Source organism: Protopterus annectens, chromosome 4.part0, assembly GCF_019279795.1.
Source record: "Protopterus annectens isolate FY-2018-M chromosome 4.part0, PAN1.0, whole genome shotgun sequence".
Taxonomy (NCBI): Eukaryota; Metazoa; Chordata; order Ceratodontiformes; family Protopteridae; genus Protopterus; species Protopterus annectens.
In genome coordinates, this window is record NC_056733.1 from 613,395,056 (window position 1) to 613,420,187 (window position 25,132).

A 25,132-nucleotide genomic window follows, 5' to 3' on the forward strand; every position below is an offset into this window, starting at 1 on the left:
ATAAAACATAATCCTCAGGGACTCAAATCTGTCCCTGCATTCGGGCCATTGTAGCCTCATATTTATTTATTTTTTTCTTACATTTACTTGATTTTTCTATTGAGATTTTGAGATGTATTAGCAGAGCTAACTGCTCAAAGATGTATAAGAAACGCTGTATTCTAGAGTTTCTCAGTCTTCACTGAAGTATCATGCTTCATGGAAAGGCAAAAGAAACTCCTTGCACTTGTTAGAAAAAAATACATTTGCGCAGCTCAGTTTGTAGAGTGAGTATTCTATTGGTACTTTGGGTTCATTTTCAGTGAGGTACAATTATCTTATTGCAATGAATAACTAAGCAACATTCACATAGTACTGTAATGTTATATCTGTGTATGTAGTGTAGATACGAAATGACCATAGCAGGGTAAGTGTAAGATGAGAGGGAGTGAAAGATCTCTCCAGTTCCAACACTACTTTTCATGTCTTCTCAGTGTGTTCTGTTTACCTTTAAACAGTAAGGTCGGTGAGCTTACATTTATGTTTCTCATAGGTTCATTGGGAAGTGCTAGTCTAGCTGCCATTGAGGGCCATTTTATGCGTACCCAATTTCCCATTTTGGGCTCAAATTAATCTGTGCCATTTGGTTAGAAATTGGCCTTTCCCATCCCATGGTTGATAATTCTATATTACTCCTAAGGAGAATAACTGGGATCATACTATAGATAATTTGAAGGAACTTGTGCATGGATCCGATAAACAATGACACAGGAATCCTACAGACACTGTACCCTGCCCACTTTAGTTTCGTCCAAGACTAACTGACTTAAGGTTCTTAACATGGAAGACAGTTTTACTGGTTGCTCTGAATGCTGCAAGAAGAGTATCGTCTTATGTTGGATCAATCTTGTGATTTCCACAGAGGCAGGGTTTCCTAGAGAACTAATCCTCCTTTTCTGCCTCAAGTGGTATCCAAGTTTACTTTAAGCCAAATTATCCATTTCAAGTTTGTTCTTTCTTGAACTTCAAAATAAGGAAGAAGAGATGCTTTATACCCTGGATGTCCACAGAGTGCTATCTTGACGGAACAAAATCTTTCAGAACTATTGATCAGTTAGTTGTTCGTTTCTTGTGAAGGTAGCAAGAAAGGACAACCTGTCAAAGCAGACTGTTTCCAAATGGCTGTCTTGGGTTATTACTGTTTTATTCCCACAACAATAAATTGTTCCTCAGGCAAGGTCAGGGCATGTTGTACCAGTGTCATGGCTTTATCTCTGTACTTTTGGAAAGGGTTGGATTCTATAAGTATTCTAGAAGCAGCACCTTGGTCCTCTATGCTTACTTTTACAAAGCAGAGCAAGCTAGTTTCCTTCTCTAGGTCCAGGTCAGACTTTGGTAGGATCCTTCTCTTTCCACCTCCCAATTGTTTTAAGCTTTGATAATCTACCCATCTACCCATATATCTTAGTCTACCACAGCAGTGATCATTCGAACATCTGCTGTCGTGGCAACTTTAGATAGTACGGTTGTGTAAGTAAATCAGCAGTAATGGGAGTCTTTGAGTATTATAAGAGATAAAAGAACTGGAGTTGGGATCTTTAGAAAATGAAGTTCATAAAAAAATGTAATTTTTGGGAACAATACATCCAGACTAATGCTCCTCAGGAGGAATGAAGTTTAAAGGAAGGGAGGAATTGAGCAGTTTATGTAATTCTGGAGTGAATGAAAATTAAAAAGGAAATGTATACTGCATGACAGCAGTAATGGAAACTGTTTTACATTTTGATTTCTCTTAATGTTTGCAAACTTGTATTGCATCTTAAAATGTAATGAGCTAATAAAGATATTTAAAATAAATCCATATAAAAATATTTCATTTATTTTTGAGACTGAATTTATAAACTGGATAGAATGATTTAGTAGGTTTATTTCACATACTGTTTTCGCCTTTTAAGCTACCCAACTCTGTAACTGGTATTGACATCTCTTAGTCTGTACTGGCTGCCCCACCCAGCTGATCAAAAATGTAACTTCATTTTCTGTTGGAAGAAAGTGAGTGCTTGCTTATTTATGCAGTATGTGCCTTCTTCAGTCACTGTAAGAGTCATTTTACTTTCTTTGCTTCCAGAAAGCATACTGCTTTAGCTTCGTTGTTGTCGCATGAACCATGTGGATAAGCTGCTTGTGATTCACTCACACTTCCATGTGGTGATGGTTAAAGTCTAGGGATTTTCAGCTCCATAATTCATGAGTGGAAATTAATACTGTCAACACCCCCCCCTCCCAAGCTTCTTCACCATCAGGCATTGCTTCCACCTGTGTTTACAAACCACTTTCTTTATTCATGCATGTTGGTGTCAGTTGCAGCAACTGGGGATATTGAAATTGAAATGATTCCAAGCTGGCTGGGTAGTTCCATTTTCAAAAACAAATAGCAGGTTTTTGATTAAAAAAAAATAAAATCACGTAACATCTGTACGATCAGCTTCATCTGTCTTGTTGTCTTTTCGCTTCAGCTAAAGTTTAGTTGATCCCCTCAAATCACAGACACTCAGGTTAAAACAGCCCTCTCCAAACCCAAAAACACAGCATCAATGGGACCAGACAGTGTCCCAGGCTGCGTCCTACACGAGCTCAAAAACAAACTAACCTCTCACCTAAACACACTGTTCAAACTCAGCCTCTCCACGGGCTACGTACTCATAGAGTGGCGCACAGCAACAGTTGTTCCGCTCCACAAAGGTGGAGCCACAACAGACCCTGGGAACTATCGCCGTATAAGCCTGACTAGCTTGGTCTGCAAGGCTGTGGAGTGCATTATTATGGAACTCATTAACAGAGACATTGGGAACCTCCAAACACTGGACCCTACACAGTTCGGCTTTAAGGGCAGATCATGCCTCCTGAACCTGGTGGACTTCTTTGAGACAGTTACCAAGGCTATAGACAAGGGAAAGGTGGTACACACAGCCTACCTAGACCTCGCAAAGGCCTTCAACACCATTCCCCATTCTGGTATTATAGACAAGCTCACCAGCCTGAACATAAACCCCTGCGTCACAAGATGGGTTGCCAACTGGCTCACAGACAGAACCCACATGGTTCCCTCATGAGTTGCAGGAGTTAGCTCTGACACTAAACTGGTTGCAAGTGGCATCTCCCAGGGCTCAGTCCTAGGACCCCTCCTGTTCGGCATATGCTTCTCAGAGGTACAGGCAAGCACAGGAGGACTATGGCTGACCAAGTTCGCAGACGACTGCAAACTAGGGGCTATAATTGACTCTCTGGCTGACATAGACATCCTCCAAAAGGGTCTCACTGAGACGGATACCTGGTGTCAAAATAATGGCCTCAAGCTAAATGCCAAAAGATGCATAGTCATCTCCTTTGGAAAAAACAAAGTACCCACAAATTACCACATAGGTGGTAGTCCCCTAAATATGGAAGACATAATAAGGGATCTGGGGACCCAAGTAGATAGTAATCTCTCCTTTGATAATAACATTGCCAAAGTGGTTAGAAAATCCTTCTATGTGGCCCACCTAATCACAAAAGGGTTCGCATCATGATCAAAAGAGGTCACTGTGCCCCTCTACTCATCACTCATCAGACCCATCGTAGAGTACAATGCCCCGTTTGGGATGTACCTTACAAGACACCTGCAACAGGTGGAAAGACCATAGAAGTACCTCACTAAGAGGATCACTGGCCTCAAACAGATGCCCTATGCAGCTCGACTGAAGAAACTCCAGCTGAACCTGGTTGCATACCACCTACTCAGAGGTGATCTCTGTCTGACATACAGGGCCATGTCCAACCCAGAATTGATGGACATGCTCCACCTAAAGAAAACCACATCCCTTCGGGCCACACGCTCTAGGGATCTAAACCTCACCACAACAATAAATAGGACGTGCTGGAGGAATAGATTCCTGTCCCAGAGACTTCCCATGCTTTGGAACAAGATTCCAGTCTACATTACGCAGAGCTCCTCGCTAACACTCTTCAAGAGGAACCTTGACGAGTGGATGGGAAACAGAAAGTTTACCCCAGGGATCACTTCAGTGGCTGTGCTGGACAGAGGCACAGGGAACTAATGTAAGGGGGTGGTGTAAGCCAATACTTTCTGGCTAGGCTTATAAATGCCTTCGGGCAGATAGCCTAGTACCTACCTATGAACCTATGATAATTTTTTTTTTTTCCTAATGTTTGTTACATAACATTTCTAGGAAGCATAGATGCAGTTTATTGATCTGTGCACTCTAATTCAGACCTTTTTCTTTTCTTGACTGTTGGTGTCTCTCTTCGGTGATAATAGTTACAGTTCTCTAGACTGATACATGTACTGGCTGCACATTTTGATAGCATGTTTTAGAACACTAAAAGCAACAAATGGATATGAACCAGAGTGATATCTTACTGAAAGTTTTGGCTCCCAATTCAGCATGTAAGGACACTACTGGGTAGCTGTGGGCACTGCATATGTATTGTTTAGTTTGTTTTTATTTTATTAACCAGGAAAATAAGTGGTGACCCAGGAGCAATCAAGTAAATTGCTCAGAATTGTGGTTCACCCTTAGAATCTCAAAATTACAGAAGCTCAGAACATACAGTATCCAGCCCAAATGTTTGAATCTTGTAAGTGCAAACCTACAGAAACAAACAGAGTAGTGTTTCTTTTTGCTAAAATCTGAAATGTAAGAGATTGCATCACAGTGGGGATTGGGGTATTGATATTTTCCCTACTGTGATGCAATCTCAGAGTTATAGTATATAATAGAAGGGGGTGTGGGGGGAGCAGCCCCTCACATGGGAGATGCAGGGGGGGGGGGGCTTGCCCCCTGCAAATGTCAGGTGTTTTGTGTGTATTTTCAAGTTTACATGATTTGAGCATTTGGACTCTGTCTTGTAAGTTTCAAGCTTTTAGTCTTTCAATGTTTCAATATAGAACCCAGAATTGCACATTAGGTAAATGGTATATGGGGGAATTGAACCTAGACTGCAGGATAAAGCTCAATAATAGCTCACAGTTGTACTTCTCTGCACTCAACTGCTATATAATTTGCTGGTTTTGATTTAAAATGTCCAACAGTATGTAGAAGTCATATGAATTAAGATTTTCATCTCAGACTTAAAAACATTGGTGGTTACCACATTTTGAATTTGAAGTAAAAATGTTTCCGATTTGAGAAAATGCAATAAATATATCCTAGAAATATTTAATTATATATTCCTGTGATACACGTTTTGAACTTTGACTGTAGTGTACATTCATTCTTTCCCCAGTATTCACTTCATCGTTTTCAGGACTAGGGAGGCTATACTGCAAAGTTTTTGTTTTCTGTATTACTGTACAGGCTGTCAAAACAAAAGACTTTAATTATTCATAGCCACTGGTTTCACTGCTGGTGTTAGCATTACTGCTTGTCTCATTTTTTTGTGTCACTAGGTTAAAAGGAGTCGCACTGTAGTCTGCCATAATGCTCTAGAGTGTATATATGATGTATATAAAAGAACTGTGAACAGGAAAAATCCAACATAAAAATGATTTTGATGAATGTCTTAAGCTTCTATACAGTGAAAATCTCCTTTCTTCACTCTTAGCAGTTAGTGTTTTAGATCCTACCCTAACATGGCATGGTAGAGTGGCATCTCACAACTAATGATATTGCTTTTCAGTTGAAGCTGATTCTTACAACCATGTTGCCTGTGTACCAGTAATGTTTACTGTCTTTTCTCATTTAGAACAGCAGTATCCTGAATTACTGTTTCTTCTGACTGACTCCAGAAACCATCTTAAAAATCATTCAGTTGATTCCCCTCCCCAATATTTTTAGTTGCAAGTATTTAAACAAGATAATTATGGTTGTTTTCTTGTTTCAGATGTTAAATAATAGCCAAATTGATTGCTTCTGTAAAGCCTTTGTATTAGTCACATGAAATCCTTCTATTCGTGTACAGTTGTCAAGTTTGCTTTCAGTCAGGCCTATGTTCTCTCACATATGAATAATAACTCAATTACAAGAGCTTGTTGACATGGGCATCATGATGCATTAGATGTGCTGACAGATTCCAAAAGAGAATAATTTGAAACTTCATGGAAAGCCAACATGTTGTACAGAGGGGGGCAACAGAATTGGGTACAGGCAGGAAACAGATAAATAATTGTTTTAATTGTTTCCTTTATGTCTGGCACTGTAAGATTTGGATTAAAGGAAAATATAAGATTTGGATTAAAGGAAAATAAAAGCTATCTGCAAAAAAGAACTTGAAATTTGCTGGTAGATATCTTTCAACACTTCATGTTATGCTTTAAGAAGCAGCTTGATAATAAAAATATAAACATTCACTGTTTTTTTTTTCAGTTATATGATGGAACGTGTAGACCTGGTGATAGTGGGTGCAGAAGGTGTGGTGGAGAGCGGTGGGATTATTAACAAGGTAATGTTCAATGCAGATATAAAAAGTAAGACATTTCTGCCGTTAGATTATATCCTTTCAAATGTGGCGCTTTCACAGACCTGTACACACCTGTTTTTTTGTACCATTTCTGATGCTTCTGCTTGTAGATGCTGTATAGATTTTTTTTTTTTTTTTTTTTTTAATTTTCCCTTTAGTCTTCTGTAGCATCCATGTGTTCTTCATATGGATCACTGTTGCAGTAGTTTCACTATTTGGACTTCTGCTGCAGAAGGCCTAACATCCAGCCTAACTTCCAAAGCTTTGTGGCCTTCCCCAGCTGAGCTGATATCAGCTCCCTTTCTGATGTCAGGATGCTTCTAATACAAAGGTAGCATCAGGCTGTGCCATCACTGTCTTTCTTTCTTGCAACATTACAATTTGTAATGCCCTCATTAGTGTCGTCAGTCTGATGGTTTGTCCTGCACTTTCCTGAGCTGGTGTATAGGTTTCTCACTGGGAACCAATTTTGCTGTTTTTCTTGTGCACTGTTATTGTGAAATAGAGTTGGACACTGATTGAGTTTGTGGTTATGTCCACACTAGAAAAGATTACTATACGTGCACGAGACACAGAGTTTTCCACAGAGATGTAAATGCTTAGTATGCTTTCTGTCTGTGAGCCTCCCATGGCTTTATTTCTAGTTTAACCAGGATAGCTGACAGGTCCAGGACCATTTTCATTCACTACCTGGACCATAAGGATCTACAGTACATAAAAAGGCACTTGTAAAAAGTGAGTATACTTACAGATGTTCATCGTGTTACACTGCTGCAGTCATTACACTTGGGTTATCCTGCCATCAGGCGGTTCCCCAGTCGGCCTGAGTTCCAAAGTCTTGGTCCGACGTCGGCTGCTGTCACCTCCTCCCTGACGTCAGTGCGACAGGGGTATATAAGATGCAGCCGATGCCATTTTCTTCAGTCTTTCTTGCCGCGTGGTGCCCGAAGCAAAAGCAGTTCACAAGTGCCGGTCGGCCGTCTCCTGAGATTTTCATTCCGAATCATATCATAGGTTCATACTAGGCTATCTGCCCTAGGGCATTTATAAGCCTAGCCAGAGTGTGTGTGGCTTTCACCACCCCTTAGGATGAGAATACTATACCCATTAGTTTGCTGTGCCTCTGTCCAGCAGTGACACAGAGATGATTCCCGGGATAAACCTACGATCTCCCATCCACTCGTCAAGATTTCTCTTGAACAGAGTCAGTGAGGGGCTCTGCCTCACATGGACTGGGATTCTGTTCCATAGTGTAGGGAGTTCAGAATCCAGAACCGAAGTGTTCTACAAAGCTAAGTACCCCATTGGGGAAACATTTTCTTGCCTCAGACTGATGTCAGTAAAAGTTAATAACTGTATTTCTTGTGGGAAGCAAATACCTCATAAGGATTTCCATTCCTATTGTATTCCATGCCTAGGCCCTGACCACAACATCACTGGTTGTCGGTTTTGTGCTAGGTTTAAAAAGCTCACTATTAAACGTCGGTTTGATTTTCCTTGACATTATTTTGGTAGAAAATTAAATTATACCATGCTGTCGGAACTTCCGATGACTGGAATACACAAAAAGCGCAAAGACAAGGATAGGCATCCGAGGCCCAAAACTGACGATGAATCCTCTTCTAGGCCAGTTGCCGGTTATCCGGCTTTCAGCGAGGCACCTTCGCAGCCCCTGACGACCGCTTCTGTTGAACCACAAGCCGCCTCTGACTCCCACGTGGAGATGGCTGGGCCTTCGGATGCACTAGTTCTTCAGCCTACTGAGACTAACCTTTCAGAGGGATCCGGAGTAGCTGAGCAACCCACAGCTACAGAGGGTGTCTTCAGACCTACTCAATTAAGCATTAAACCCTCAGCTAAGTCTAAGCCTCCTTTAAAATCAAAGAAACAAATGCAGCATTCTCCAGGACAGGCCTCCACGCCTAAGAAACAAATGCTCAAAATGACCGAAGACCTAATCATTCTGATCATGGAGTCCCATCCCCCTCCTGATATAAGGCCTAGACAGGATGCAGACTATGACTCATCCGACCAGGTGTCCATCTCTTCTGATTCATCCTCAGACCTAGGATACTCTTTACCCCCTTATGAGGATTCTGATGCTGAGGAATCTATGCCATCAGCCTCACCGCCTGAAGACTATTCCTTTGGGGAAACCCTACATACCATGAAGGAGCATTTCCACTGGGCAGGGCAGGGCTACTCAGAATCCAAGAAAAGGCTCAGAGACTTCCTTTTATTACCTCAACACAGACCCCTTGCTATTCCGCCAGTGTTAGATATTGTGGATGATGTGTATACTGAATCCAGCTTAAATCCTGATTCCTTACCTCCAGCCCCTGTTAAACCTGACAGATACTACTGAATCCCTGACTCACATAAATTTCTGTATAAAAGCCCTGTAGCTGACCCTGAAACTATTTCTCAGGGACCCAAAGGAGTTAAGGCCTCATCAGCCAAGAATCCAGTTCCCTCTGACAGAGATTCCAGAGCATTAGACAGATGGGGAAATAAAGTATATACGTCTGCAACTTTAGCAATGAGAACCTTAAATTGCCAGTTTCACATGCTAAAATATCAGCAATTTTTACTGTCTCAGTTAAAACAAAAAATGTTTCCAGAATCAGATCCTCCTAATTTTAAAGAAATGCAGGATTTATTGCATGCAGCTGAACAAGTGGGAAAGCATACTTTGCAATGTGGTTTTGATTCTCTAGAGGTCTCCTACAGAGCAGCAGTTACAGGCTCTGTCATTAGAAGACATGCATGGTTAGAAGAACATACGTTACCAGATCATGTTAAAGCAAAATTATTGGATGCACCTTTGCAGCAGGATGTGTTATTTGGAGTTAAGGCAGAAGAGGTATTAAAGAAAATGGAGGATAAGACAAAATCTATGCAAATGGTGAAGGATTTCTTACAGGTTCAGCCTCCTAGATTTAGCAGAAACTGGCCAACTAAGAATTGGTCCTTTCCAATTACAGACAGACCTCAAAGGGGAAGATACAGATGTCCAAGAGGTAGAGGTCAAACATAAGGTCCTTACAGGCCTCGACAATAGGTTGCATCAGGCCAGAAAGAAGGGGAAGACAGGCCCCAACCATATAAAAAGCAGCTCCAATGACTTCCCACTACAGCTGCCAAACAAGTCCTTCTTGGCAGCCTCCTTGGGAGGAAAACTGGCACTCTTCTACCACAATTGGCAAATGATCACCAAAGACAAATGGGTTCTCAACATTGTATTTCAAGGTTACAGGCTCCACTTTCACACTCTGCCAAGGTTAAAAGGAATGCCAAATCTGCCACCAAATCAATGGGCAGAGACTCAAAAACAAATTACAGCACTCATGGATATGAGAGCTATTCAAAAGGTACCATCACAGGAGCAAGGACAAGGATTTTACTCGAGACTCTTTCTGGTACCCAGAAAGGACAAAGCCTGGAGGCCCATTCTGGATCTTTCATCTCTAAACACTTACCTGGATGTTCCGAAATTCAAAATGTTGATATTACAACAGCTTCTTCCCATGCTGGGCAAGAAAGCTTGGCTCGTGACTTTGGACCTCAAAGAGGCATACCTGCATGTCCCTGTCAGACAAAACTGCAAAAGATACCTCAGATTCATAGTTGGTTCAATGCACTACCAATTCTCTGCACTGCCCTTTGGCTTATCTACTGCGCCCAGGGTCTTCAGTCTTCACAAAGTGCCTGGCACCAGTAATTGCATTTTGTAGACAGAAAGGAATTCAGATTTATCCGCCTGATTCAAGCAGAGAGCAAGGACATTCTTCTAAAGCATCTGGCATTTGTAAAAAAAAGTTATTAAGTTGCCTGGGGTACACAGTAAACAAAAAGAAATCAAAACTAGTGCCCTCACAAGAGATTATATTCCTGGGTGCCAGCTTGAACACAATGGCCCAGATGGCTTATCTCATGCCAGACAAACAAGGACAACTGACTCTATACTTTCAATTGATGGCAACAAAGACACAACTCCCTGCAAGAAAAATTCTGCAGGCCTTGGGTTACCTGACATCCTGCATACTACTAATTCCATATGCCAGACTGCATATGAGGAAACTACAATGGTATCTAAAGAATGTACAGTCTCAACACTGTCAAAGTTTGGAAACAGTTATACCACTAATCCCTTGCCTTCAACAGGAGTTTCAGTGGTGGGCTCAAGCTTGTCACCTCAACAAGGGACAGCCTTTTACACAACCCACAGCCAGGCAAACACTGACAACAGATGCATCGGATTACGCCTGGGGAGCACACATGGCAGGCAAATGTATTCAGGGCACGTGGCCCACAGAACAAAGGCATCTTCACATCAATCAAAAAGAGATGCTAGCTGTACAAGATGCTAGCTGTACAAAATGCGCTTATAGCTTTCAAGGACCTGCTGCATCCAGGACAACTACTATAAAGACAGACAACACCACAGTTATGTGGTACATAAACAAGCAAGAGGGCACTCACTCCTATCCCCTATGCAGACAAGCTATGACCTTGTGGAACACAGCTATAAACCTTCAAGTTCCCCTGCAAGCACAATTCCTGCCAGGAGAGAAAAACACACTGGCAGACGACTTAAGCAGAAACATCATGGATCCCCACAAATGGGAGTTGAATCCACAAATATTTAGAATGATAACACAAAATGGTGGAGACAGGACATAGATCTGTTTGCATCCTCAATAAACTGCCAGCTACAAAAATTCTGCACAAGGAGTTACCATCCACAAGCATGGAAAGTGGATGCCCTCTCATTCAGCTGGGAGAACCTACAAGTATACGCTTTCCCACCACTACCTCTCCTGCCAAAGGTACTCATAAAAGCCAGGCAGGAAGAGCCAAAGATTATCCTGATTGCACCAGACTGGCCACGCCAGCACTGGTACCCAATCAAAAGGAGCCTAGCACAAGAACCACCCTGGATTTTGCCTCGAATCCCACATCTGCTGACTCAGCACAACAAACAAATACTACACAGCCAGCTAAAGATCTTAAACCTAGCTGCATGGAAGATTCCTTAGTCAAGCAAGCAATGCCTCTCTCCAAAACCGTTATGGATGTCTTCCTGGAGGCCAGAAGACCTAGTACCAGGAAAGCCTATTCGGATAAATGGAAGAGATTCTGTGCCTGGAACCAAGCTCACAGCCTTGACCCTCTTGTCCCAAACATTCCTCAGATACTACAATACTTAACTGAGATGCTGGACAAAGGACTCTCCTTCTCATCCATCAAGATCCACGCCTCTGCCATCTCTTCTCATTACAACACGGATCCACCAATTTTCTCTAATCCTCTGTTAAAACAGTACCTCAGAGGGGCTAAAAACATAACACCGCCCCGTAGAGCACCTACTCCAACTTGGAACCTCAACTTTGTTTTGGAGAAGCTAACTTTACCTCCTTTTGAGCCAGCCAACACAGCAGAATTAAAATATATCTCTTGGAAAACTGCTCTGCTCCTGGCAATAACATCAGCACGAAGAGTTTCAGAATTACAGGCACTAATGGCAGTGGAACCTTTCCTCATTTTCCACCAGGGCAGGGTGTCTTTAAGAACTAACCCTACTTTTATGCCAGAGGTGGTATCCAGTGTGGCTCTAAGCCAAACTATTCACCTGCCAACTTTTTATCCTAAACCACAGAATAAAGGGGAGAGACTACTGCACTCTTTGGACATTCACAGGCAGTTACGCTTCTACTTGGACAAAACCAAAGCTTTCAGAAAATCTGAGCAATTATTGGTAACATATGCTGCAGGAGCACAGGGAAAAGCCATTTCAAAACAGACTATTTCAAAATGGATAGGACATTGTATACATTTCTGCTACACATGCCGTGGAAAACCTGTACCTAGCAGCATTAGATCTCACTCCACCAGGGCAGCAGCCACTTCAACTGCCTACCTCAGGGGAGTACCTACCAAGGATATTTTGGAAGCAGCAACTTGGAGTTCTGTACATACCTTCACCAAGCATTACCATCTGCCTGTATACTCTAAATCCAGAGCTGGCTTCGCCATTGCGGTGCTGCAGGGCCTTATAGTCACCCCTAATGCCTTATAGAACCAGCCACCCTTCCTCAGCTTGAGATTCTACCCAAGTGTAATGACTGCAGCAGTGTAACGATGAACATAGTACAGTTTTGTACCTACCATAAATGTAGATGTTCGAGTGTATACACTGCTGCAATCCAGGTTACCCTCCCTCCTTCCCCTCTTACTGGCTGGTACGTACCTATGTCTTCTACCCTTACTACCTATGGGGAGTATTTGCTGGTAGCTGTAAGTTGTTTTTTGCTTTTCTTATGTATGTTTTATTAGCAATTGGAATTGCCTACCTATTTAGAGGCACCTGACATCTGGGGCAAGAAAAACTGAAGAAAATGGCGTCGGCTGCATCTTCTATACCCCTGTCGCACTGGCGTCAGGGAGGAGGCAACAGCAACCGACGCCTGAGCAAGACTTTGGAACTCAGGCCGACTGGGGAACCACCTGACAGCAGGATAACCCAAGTGTAATGACTGCAGCAGTGTATACACTCAAACATCTACATTTATGGTAGGTACAAAACTGTACTTTTTGCAGATAATACTGTTTCCAGTGGCATCTGTTAGTTTCAGTAAAAAGACCTTAAGGCAAAGGGTGTTGAGAGAAGCCTAGCTATCAAAGACAGGAGCTCCTCTCCTGATAGACCACCGTGATCCTTAACTCACAGCAGTCACCATATTGAATGTCCCACCTAAAAGAAAAAAAAAGATCTTGGAGAAATGCCCCCCCCCCCCAAGAAAGAAAGGAAGCATATTGGGTATGTCACTGTCTTCCCAGTGGGTTCCCCCTCACAGTCTGAAGATATCAGATCCAGTGAGCTGCCTTCACAGCCTCTGTCCACTGGCTTTGAAGTCTATAACAAGGCCTTTGACGATGCCTCTCATGAGGTCACCATGCCTTTTTTTCCTAGCATGTCCTTTGACTTTGTTTTGTTAGTCAGTGTTGGATACCATTTCCCAGGCCTCTGACTATGATGCTCATTTTGTAATTATCAAGGAGAAAGTTGATACCCCATTCGTGTTGGTCTGCAAGGACATCCATAAAAGCATAAGAAGGAGGTAAACTCTTGCCCTTGTGTCCAGGGTGGCTACTCTGTCTAATCAAGGATCCGGACGTCAAAGGCATGGATGTCTCCTATTTTAGGCTCCTTGTAGATACCTGCTGTTTAATTAGTGGAGGAGTCCATTGCCCTATGCCTCTGTCCGGTCTGAACAGGGTTGATGCCAGGCACCCCCTCGAGAGGAAGAAAGAACTCTTCCCCCAGTAGGGAATCAGACTCCTCTAATTCAGAGGAGGAAAATCTGGCTTGAAGATCCAAGATATTTATTTATTTATTTTATTTATTATCAGATCCAGTGAGCTGCCTTCACAGCCTCTATCCACTGGCTTTGAAGTCTATAACAAGGCCTTTGACGATGCCTCTCAGGAGGTCACCATGCCTTTTTTCCTAGCATGTCCTTTGACTCTGTTTATATGCCTTTATGCCTTTAAGATATGCCTTTATGTCTGGGATATGATATTAATGGTAACACCATTTCTTCTGCACTACCCTAGGATGACATTTCATTTAGAGACTTTATCTCTTATGAAGGAATTAAGGACCATTTGAAATAGAAAGTTGGGATGGGGAGGGTTCTCTGACATCCCAAAAGAGATGTAAATTGACCTCCTGGGTTTTGACTTCTGGTGGCTGTTTGGTAATTGCTACAGTACTGCAAGCTTTGAAGAATGCTTTTCTTGCAGCATCCATGGAATATAACATGCAAGCCCCTGGTGCCATGAAGCCAGACTGGTTTTACAGGGTCCAGGCTCTCTTCAGCTCCCTATACAAAAGCCCCACATTCAATCAAGTAATGATGTCTGGATGCTGAAAAAGGACCTTAGCTGGTTTCGGGCCACATTACACTTCCAAGTGAGTGAAGAAATACAATCTTGGACAGCTTTGGGGAAGGAAAGTACACATAACAGTAACTGACTTAGAGTCTAAACTATTGAATCCGTAGAGTCAGATATCAGGAAGAGCTCCTGAAGAAACTGATGTTCAAACTGGGGAGATTTCTGATAGACCCTTAAAACAAACAAACAGTTTAATTGATTGCTTTCAGCTATTTGCCAGTCTAACAATTAACTAACTAATGATTGCCTAAAGAATAACATCAGTGCATCCTGCTGTCCTGCTCACACATACTGACTCAGCAGGGTCATCAGGTGCTCATTCCTCACTTATGTGTGTTTGCAGGACTTTAAACAGATTTTTCATTTAAAAAATAAATAAAAAACATTGCTTTACAGGAAAGCAGTCAGTTTAAAGGTACTTCTCTTTTACAGGAAAAGCAGTCAGCTTAAAAGTACTTTTTGTTTGCTATAACAAATCTTTTGCACTGGAACATTAATTGTGGCTATGATGCTGTTGATATAACATCTAGGGCTGCTGCCACTGACTCGGGTATCAGGAGACATGCCTGGCTGCGGATATAGCCTCTGCCAGAAGTTGAAATGCAACTCTCCAAATTAATACTTGAAAAAAAAAGCTGTAATTACTGCAATTCTTAAAGAAGGAAATGATCCTGCACATCCAGGCTCATGTTCTCCAGTGTCCATATTAAACTGTGATTGTAAAGTCTTTATAAGAATTATTGCACAAAGGCTGGCAAAGCTGCTCACATAATTGTTTGACTTGGACAAATGTGGTTTTGTGGAAGGGATACAGACTTTTGGTAAAATAAACAAAGCCTTGATGATACAAGAAGACTCTAAAAAGAAAAGAAAAAAAATGAACATTTGGTAAGTGGTAAATGTGGATGCAGAAAAAGCATTTGACAGGGTGCATGGAATTATTTGTGGGGAGTGCTGTATATCTTTTTGCCCCTCTAAAAAAATGATTAAGCCTGTTCAGAACATATGTTATCAGTCTACATCTAGGGTCAAAATAGGAGGAGCTTTTTATCAGATGGTTTTCAACTTACTAGGGCTCTAGGCAAGGCTGCGCACTGTCCCAATTACTGTTTGTGATCTACTGGGAACCTCTGGTGAAACTAATCAGATTTCTGGATTGGGGGCACTACTAGGGTATCATTGGAGGAACTGCACTTTTTGCAGATGATGATATCTTGTGTCTGATTGATCCATAGATATGGTATATATACATTGTCTATTTAAAATCCTAGAAGACTGTTGTTGATGGCAAGCTACAAGATAAATAAGAACAAAACTAAAGCCATAGCATTGTCATACTTTCATTTTTTTTTTGTTTTGTTTTTTTTGTTTAGTTAAAACAAGAAAATCCTTCTTTATAGGACCATTACAGAATTGAACATTTGGGTCTAAATTATGTGATCAAACTTTTAAAAGTTTGAATGTCATATGATCAACACCATATGATCGAACTTTTAAAAGTTCTAACGTTTCAACGGAGATCTCCATACAGTGCGGAATGGGAAGATTTCCCTTTTCTGCACTGTAGTGCAATCTCGGAGTTGGTATATTTAAAGAGCGGGGGATGTGGGGTGCTGGGGGGGCTTGCCCCTTCTTAAAACATTCAGGTTAAGTTTTTTCTGTTTATTTTTTTATTAGATTTTTGAACTTTTAAAAATTTGATCATATGATGTCGACCATATGAAGTTTGAACTTTTAAAATTTCAATTATCTAATATAGACCCAAACATTTAGGGGTATGGGATATGGGAAAGGTGCAGAATGCAGTGAAAGAATCTTGAGAGGACACACCCCTAAATATAGGTGCTAAAATGAGAATATGGGAAACGATATCTAAATTACAAACTACTAGCTATTATGATGTTTGTGGTACCACTAATATTGTGTGTGTGTGTGTGTGTGTGTGTGTGTGTGTGTGTGTGTGTGTGTGTGTGTGTGTGTGTGTGTGTGTGTGTGTGTGTGTCAGTCTTATTTTTATCAGCCAAAAAGGTAAGCCTATGGGAGAGATGCAGAAAATCTTAAGGGAATTTGTATGAAAGAGGAAATCCCCATGGTAACTAGGAAAAATTACTTCTATCAGTAGAACAGCATGGTCTGGGCATGCCAGATGCTCAAGGATATTTCAGGATGTACAGTGCCTTACAGTATGGTCATAGGTCCACACACACACACACACACACACACACACACACACACACACACACACACACACACACGTGTGTATGTATAGATAACATACAGAACAGCTAATTTTCTCCTAGGGAAAAAATTTGCTGTTCCAAAACACATACACACAACATAAGCACACCAAAAAAACAGCAATCCACACACACATACACCTGAAATCTTACACCTAACCCTACACTAAACTATACACACACCACTAACTATCCACTTACCTTAACCCAAACCCTAACCCTAACTATTACTACTGTTACTATCGCACACTCACCTCACCCGCGTCCTAACCCTAACTCACCTACCCCACCCTAACCGTCACGTCCACACAATCGCACACTTACCTGACCCGCGCCCTAACCCTAACTCACCTAACCCGCCCTAATCCTCATGTCCACACAATCGCACACATACATAACCCGCACCCTAACTAACCTAACCTGTATAGATAAACTTTTCATAAGGGTCAAATAAATGAGAGTGTGGAGGGTAGATGTATACCCAGTATGACCAGGAGAGTCTATGACCCACCTATGCCCTGTTACATATACCCCTTAAAATAACCACTAGGGCACAAAAACAGTTTACCATCAAGTGGTTGAAGTTTGTCCGTTTGACTGACACTTGTTCGAAAGGCTGATTTTAAGTTTTCTTAATGTTGGAAATTTATTGACGACTCTACAGTACCGAAACTGTATTCCTGTTCTACATCACAGACAACAAATGGGTTTTCACACAAATCTCCCAGAAATATTGAATGTCAAATTCCAATGTTACCATGTTTGACATTAGGGAGAAAAATTGTTTAAAATTACGACATTTAAATTCAGCATTCTGAGCACTTGTACAGATGTATTTCAACAGTTCAATGGTCAACCCACCAAAACATGTTTGATATGTTTGGGATGCATGCCTAGGCTTGTAAAGTCCTTTGTGGTCATTCTCCTGGTATACACCTATGAGCCTATAGGGGAAGTAAAGCAGTTACAGATAAGGCATTTTAAGGCTGTAGCAGGGTTGCTTATACTAGTGGCCAAGAAAGCTATTTCAAGAACATGGAAAACTTGCAATGAACCTACTGCAGATGATGTAAATGAAGCAATGACTAATGACTAATCTGAATAATTCAGAGATGAATAATAACTTAAAGAAGCCTTTCATAGGTTCATAGGTTCATAGGTTCATACTAGGCTATCTGCCCGAGGGCATTTACAAGCCTAGCCCATAGTTTTGTGGCTTACGCCACCCCTTTAGTATGGGGAACTATACCCATTATTTTGCTGTGCCTCTGTTGAGCAGTGACACTGAGGTAATCCCTGGGGTATATCTGCGATCTCCCATCCATTGGTCAAGATTTCTCTTGAACAAGGCCAGCGAGGTGCTCTGCCTCACATATACCGGGATTTTATTCCACAGCATAGGGAGTCTTTGGGTGATGAATCTATCCCTCCAGCACGTCCTATTAATAGCCGTGTCGAGGTTTAAGTCTCCCACCCTTGTGGCTCTGACGGATCTAGATTTTTGAGGTGAAGCATATTCATCAAATCTGGGTTTGACATGGCCTTGTATGTTAGGCAAAGGTCACCTCTGAGCAAGCGTAAGCGACTGAATAGAGCTGGAGTTCTTTCAGTCGGGCAGCATAGGACAGATGTTTGAGACCCTTTATCCTTTTGGTGAGGAACTTTTGTGGCCTCTCCAGCTGCTGCAAGTGTCGGGTCAGATACATTCGAATGGGGCATTGTACTCAATCATTGGTCTGATGAGTGATGAGTATAGGGAGACTATGACCTCCCTTGATCTAGATGAGAATCCCTTCATGATAAGGTGGGCAATGTAGAAGGTCTTCCTAACTACTTTAGCTACATGGGTGTCGAATGACAGACTACTATCAACCTGGGTCCCCAGGTCCCTGATAACTTCTTCTGTACTCAGTGGATTGCCACCTATTTGGTAGCTAGGGGTAACCTTGTTTTTCCCGAAGGGTATGACTATGCATTTTTTGGCATTTAACTTTAGGCCATGGCTCTGGCACCAGTTATCCGTTTCTGTGAGACCCTTCTGAAGGATATCTGTGTCAGATGTGTTTTCTACTATGGCGCCCAGTTTGCAGTCATCTGCAAACTTTGTCAGCCATAACCCTCCTGTGTTTGCTTGTACTTCGGAAAAGTAGATGCCAAACAAGAGTGGGCCCAGGGCTGAGCCCTGTGGTACACCACTTGTGACAGGCTTTGAGTCTGACATGGCAACAGCAACTCTGACCCTGTGGGTTCTGTCACTCAGCCAGTTTGCAACCCATCTTGTGATGTATGGGTTAACATTTAAGCTGATGAGTTTTTCAATGATACCCGAGTGGGGTATTGTATCAAAGGCCTTCGCCAGATCGAGGTAGGCTGTATGGACTGCCTTTCCCTCATCAATGGCTTTGGTGACTGTTTCGAAAAAGTCAACCAAGTTTAGAAGGCATGATCTGCCTTTGACAAAGCCAAACTGGGATGGATCCAAAGTCTGCAAATTCCCTATGTCTTTATTTATGAGGTCCATTATGATCCTCTCCATGGCTTTGCAGATAAGGCTTGTCAAGCTAATGGGCCGGTAATTTCCAGGGTCGGTGGAGGCAACGCCTTTGTGAAGTGGGACCACAGTTGCAGTGCGCCACTCCCTGGGTACGTATCCAGAGGTAAGACTATGATTAAACAGCTGTCCTAGCTGTGGGTTTAATTCCTCGTTGAGTTCGTGGAGCACACAGCCGGGACACCATCAGGTCCCATGGATGCTGTGTTTTTGCTTTGGAGAGAGCAGTTCTCACTTGGGCGTTGGAGATGTTTGGGGGCTGCAATCGCTTGGTATAGATATCTCTCCTTTGGGGAGGGGAGTTTGCACTGAACCTGTCAGCCAGTATGTTGGCAATGTCTGTAGGATCAGTAATCTTCACATCATTTTGAACTAGTTCTGAGCATATCTGGGAGTTTCCTCCCAGGTTTCTAACATAGCTAAAGAAGGCCTTATGATTGTCTTTTGAGTCTTTAGCTATTTTTCTCTCAAAATTTGCTTTGGATGATTTTATGAGAGCTCTTAGTTTTTTACTTATAGTGATCAAGGGTGTCTTACCTTTTAAGGATTTTGCTCTGTCTTGTAGTAGCTTCCTCCTTTTGTTGTAGAGTTTGTTTATGGCTGGGGTCCACCAGAGTGGACGCTTGCCTTTGGTACAAAGAGTCTTTGTTTTGCTTGGGATTGCCTTATCCATGCAGTCCTGCAGGTGCTGGTAGAAGGCATTTGTAAGTGATTCAGCGGCTTGAGTACTGTTTTCCGTCGGCTAGGAGACCTTAAAGGAGACCACACTAGTCTTTAGAAGTGTGAAGTCGGCTTTCGAGAAGTTCTTTACTGTGGTCTTTTTATTTCAGGTGGGGTGGGATGAGGACCTCCAGCGAGATTAGGTAGTGATCTGATCCCACCAGTGAGGGGTATACTTCGGTGTTGAACATTGTGCTCCCATGTTCGTGATGATGAGATCAAGTATGTTTTCTCCTCTTGTGGGGATGGTGACTAGTTGTTCCATGGCATTTGAGTTTATGAATTCCAGGAACTTTTGGGCTAGGGTGTTTGGGCTTGAGTAGTGTTCCCAGTCTATATTAGGGTAATTGAAGTCACCTAGTATGATGGTGTTTGGTGATACATTTATCCTCTAGTGTTTTCAGGAAGGCCATGTGAGGTTCCTGAGTTTGTGAGGGTGGCCTGTAACATGCTACAATTTGCAGAGCAGTCTTGCCTATGGTTAATTGCACCTGGATGGTCTCCGATGCATCGTCGTTGCCACCAGTCTTGAGGTGTGGGTGTCTTTGATGAATATGGATACCCCTCCTTTCTTGGTATTGTCCGGATTTTGGGGCCGGAACGCATGATAAGAGGTAAAACCTGATAGTGCTGGGGTGCTCTCAGGAGCCTTGAACCAGGTTTCTGTCACTGCACAGACATCGATGTTCTCCATACTGAGAAGGGCCTCGAGTGCGTGCATTTTGAGATTTAGACTTCTGGCATTGAGCAGCATTACCCTTAGTTTTTCCTTTTTGTGTTCTAGGGTGGTAGGTTTAGAATTTGAGCCTTGCCTAAAAAGGCACTATGGGGTGGCAAGAGCCTTTGCCAATATCCAGAATCCCAGGGTGACAGGTGCAAGCTGTCCCTTCAGCAGCGTGGCTTGTCCAGCATGTCATCCCAGGCAGACAGACATTTGATCCCCTTTGAATGACACCAGAGTTTAAGCCAATTGTTAAAGCTGATCATCTTATCTCTGTATTGTGGCATCATTCTTGGTGAAGGTAGGATACTGCTCAAGGTCAGGGTCATACCTGCCTGGGCTACATAATCAGAGAGCTCCTCAATGTCTCTTTTCATGTAGTCCAAGGAGGTACGTCTCGTCGCTTACACCAGCGTGGACAATGACTGAGTCATATTTGTACCTGCTGTTGAGAGACCTGAGTGCTTGCGTTATGTGGCGGATTCTAGCGCCCGACAGGCAGCTTACTGTGACCTTCTCCTTACTCAGTCTGGTGAGCGGGACGCCAGTGAGTCTGACTATGGAGTCACCAATGACTAGTGTGTCTGGCATTGTGTTTGGCCTTAAGGGCTGTGACTGTTTGACACTCTGACTGTGAGGTCTATGTGTTGCAGGTGTTGTGTTCTGAGGTGGTGGTTGTCTGGGTGTCTGCTTTGGTGGCCTCTGCTGTTTTGGTAGATTTTTGATCAGAGCCGCCGAGTATGTCTTTGTGTGTTTATGTGAATGATTTGAGGTTGTGATGGTACTATGTGAGACTGGGTCTATAGTGTGTGTGGTAACCTTCTCCTCCTGACTGGTCTTGCCAGTCCTATGTTGAGAGAGCTCAGCCTCCAGTTTGGCCGTATAGTTGCATCTCTCGCATGTATTTGTGTTTTGTGGGAGGAGGAGAGGGTTGTCTGTATACATGAGGCAATTGTAACATTGCCTCAATATTCCCAGGTTCACCAGCTGAGCAGGAGAGGACACTAGCAACTGATCCCTCGACATGCTAGAAGGACTAGACAAAAAAACTTTAAAAGAGATTCCGGGGGACGTGAGTGACCGAGAAATGGGGGTTTGCCTTTTTGGCAGTAATTTATAAAATAAAAGGAAGGTGTGGATGCAAGTAACTGAAATAGAATGAGGACAGCATAGAAGAGGCTGGGTTAAAATTAGCTGGGGTACCTCTCTACTGTTAAGGAAGCAACATGATTAAATTCAGTTAAAACAACTTTGTCAGGGTTTCTTGTTTCTTTGTCTTCGTTATTGAAATTGCATAGTAATGGAAAATTGGAATCCCTACTATTGGGCTGAAACCAAATGTTTAGCCGTGCCTTGCCAAGATTAAATTATTATAAACTGATATGTTGATTTAATGTCATGCATTCATCTAAACTGAGTATTGATCAGCCACTAAGGAAATTTAAGTCATGGATGAAGATTGTACAGTATTTCTATTTTCATTATTTGTGAAAGAAAGGAAAGTGCAACTCTGCAAGGCCCCCTTAGTAAGTCACTTCTTTGGACCCCCTGGCCAAGAAAAATGTAAGAAACTTGGGGGGGGTGTAATCAGTTATGCAGTTCTCCCATCTTCCAGTACCCAGATGTGACAGTAATTACTCATCTAAAAACTGTCCCCCCTACTGCTGATAGGGTAAAGGTAAACAGGTGAAGGATAGGAAGGACCCCAAAGGTAAAACATGGCAAGCAGACCAGCAAAAGAAACTAGGGAGGGGGCCATCGGGGTCAAGACGTGGACAGAGATCAGCTGTGACTACACCATGCTTCTCCAACCTCCCTAACAAAAATGTACCCCATTCTTCAAAATCCCCCTCATAAAGCCTCAAAGAATAAGGGGGTGGGCTGGCTGGCCTTTCTGCTTATGACTGGAGAACATAACAAAAGGCAGATAGGTTCTACAGGTCATCTTCTGCAGATACAGGGTGCAGTTTCTATTAAGACCAAAGTTTTAAGGAATTCCACCAATGCCAAAAGACCAAGGACATCTTCTGTAGGCACTCTTGGAAGATTTGGAGGGAAGTAAATATTGTGGGAAGAAATATCGGGTCTACATTAGAACATCGAAGTTTCAAAACTTTGAATGTTCTAATATCGACCCCTATTCACCAAAAGCTGAAAACATCGAACATACAGAACAGCTAATTTTTTCCTAGGGAAAAAATTTGCTGTTCCAAAACACATACACACAACACAAGCACACCAAACAAACAGCAATCCACACACACATACACCTGAAATCTTACACCTAACCCTACACTAAACTATACACACACCACTAACTATCCACTTATCTTAACCCAAACCCTAACCATAAGGTCTGTTACTATCGCACACTCACCTCACCCGCATCCTAACCCTAACTCACCTACCCCACCCTAACCGTCACGTCCACACAATCGCACACTTACCTGACCCGCGCCCTAACCCTAACTCACCTAACCCTCATGTCCACACAATCGCACACATATGTAACCTGCACCCTAACTAACCTAACCTGCACTCAATCGCACACTTACCTGAACCCGACCCGTAACTTTCCACCACAGCGCTGAAAATACTGAAGCAACAGAAATGGACAACCAAATTCTTTCCCTAGGAAAAAAATAGTTTTTCTGTTGCTTCGATATTTTCAGCTTTTGCTGAATAGGGGTCAATATTAGAACATTCGAAGTTTTGAAACTTAGATGTTCTAATATAGACCCGAAATATCCAGGGCATTGTTATGGCTAGGCTTGTGTAGGCCCTAGGGCCGATAGCCTAGTACCAACCTATGAAGCCGTAGAGAAAATGTCAAAAGAACACACTGGGTTCTATTCAGGACTGTTCCTGGTGCCAAGAAAGGATGAACCCTGAAGGCCCATACTGGTCTTGGCAAGGCTAAACAAGTTTCTAAAAGTGCAACAATTCAGCGTTGACTCTGCAAGTCCTCTTTATGGAAGGACCCTTAAAGGGCATGAGGCCATGTTTTTGTGGAGCAGTAGTGTCCACAAATTATTTTATTAGAAGGGTTAGCATCCACACCATTCTGTGGGCAGCTACTTAGTCAGCTTTACAAACCTTTTGCAAACATTGTAGAGTGGGATATTATATCTAACCGGAGGAAAGGTTGACCATCTGCAGCCTGCACTTGGTCAGTAACCAACTTCCCAGTAATCAAAAAGTTCCAAAAACCTTCCCAATAGTTGCATCAACTGCAGCGATGATCAATACAGAAAACATTGTGCGGGTGTATAAAAAGCTTACTGTAACAGTAGATGTAGAGTAAGGTCACTGCTGCAGCATAACTTCCCTCAGTCCATCCTCGCTGGTTTCTCTCATCAGCATCCTACAAGTTGAGTGGGTACTAGAGCACCTTATTATCCCAGGGCCTCATTCACTTGCCATACCTAAAGGGTCTCTATCTTGTTTCCTTGACTTTCTCTGGAGGACCAAGTATTTACATTCCTGGGAATCTGTCTAGGAGTCTGGCCAGAAAGCACACCCTGAGGCTCCTTGGGCAAAGAAAGAACTGAAGATGGTATGGGCTGATGCCACCATTATTCTGGGAGCATCTGGATGTCCCAATGGAAGTTGACATCAGAGTGGCTGAGGAAAGGATGCCAGGTGTGGGTGTCATGGCAACATCAGGCCTTCTGTGGCAGAAGTCCTGGTAGTCCTGACTACTGTAACAGTGTTCCGACCAGAGCATGCAAGTTTCTAACACAACTGTACTTTCTGAAATTCCTTGGGTCCCTGTTACTGTTGTCAGCTGCATTTTGCCAGCAGCTGCCCAGGGATTTTTTTTTTTATTTTTTATAATGCTCCTGCACCACGCAGCTTGACAGTTAACTTTCATCATGTTACTCATTCACCAGGTCTGTCAGTTTCTCCTATCTACCCCCAGACTTACTCTGACCAGGGGTGGATGTGGAAATCAAGGCATCCTGGTGCAGTGTACATACCTCAGTAGTGCCCCATGGGTGGGATGTGTAGTGCACAGACTGTGGTGAACCACTTCCCCTTCTTCAAGGGATTGAGATCAGCAAGCCATTTCACCATCTCTCAAGAAGCACTGTGGCTCTTCAAAGGAAATGAAGAGCTCTTGGGGATTATAGGTGACGGCCCTATTTTTTTCTATAGGACTAACAGTAACTTAAAATTACTGTTGGAATAACCTATTGAGTACAAAATTAAGACCCCTAAAGGGACCACTAGGTGTGGGGCTTGATTATTGTAAATTTATTATTACTTCCCCCACCTTACAAGTTGGTTAGAATATTTAGTGGTGAGGTTAGCTACGGGCTCTTGTATTACCACAGGGGTTGTTTACATTGCTGTTTGTGTTTACATTGCTGTTTGTCAGGTTTGCCGAGATTTTTATGTGGGTAAAACCGAGAGGAGGTTTAGTAGAAGGATATATGAGCATCTTTATAGTATTAACAAATAGGATGAAAACAATGCACTGTTTTATAGGTTCATAGGTTCATA

The 25,132-nt window shown here is 42.6% G+C and overlaps 1 protein-coding gene across 1 annotated transcript in view; it reads left to right on the forward strand.

Moving 5' to 3' along the window:
• Positions 1–25,132, forward strand: part of EIF2B1 (eukaryotic translation initiation factor 2B subunit alpha) — a 222,402-nt gene that overhangs the window by 94,801 nt on the left and 102,469 nt on the right. The window contains exon 7 of the mRNA XM_044068553.1: positions 6,345–6,420. Within this exon, the coding sequence (XP_043924488.1) occupies positions 6,345–6,420 (76 nt within the window). The remainder of the gene's footprint in view (positions 1–6,344; positions 6,421–25,132) is intronic.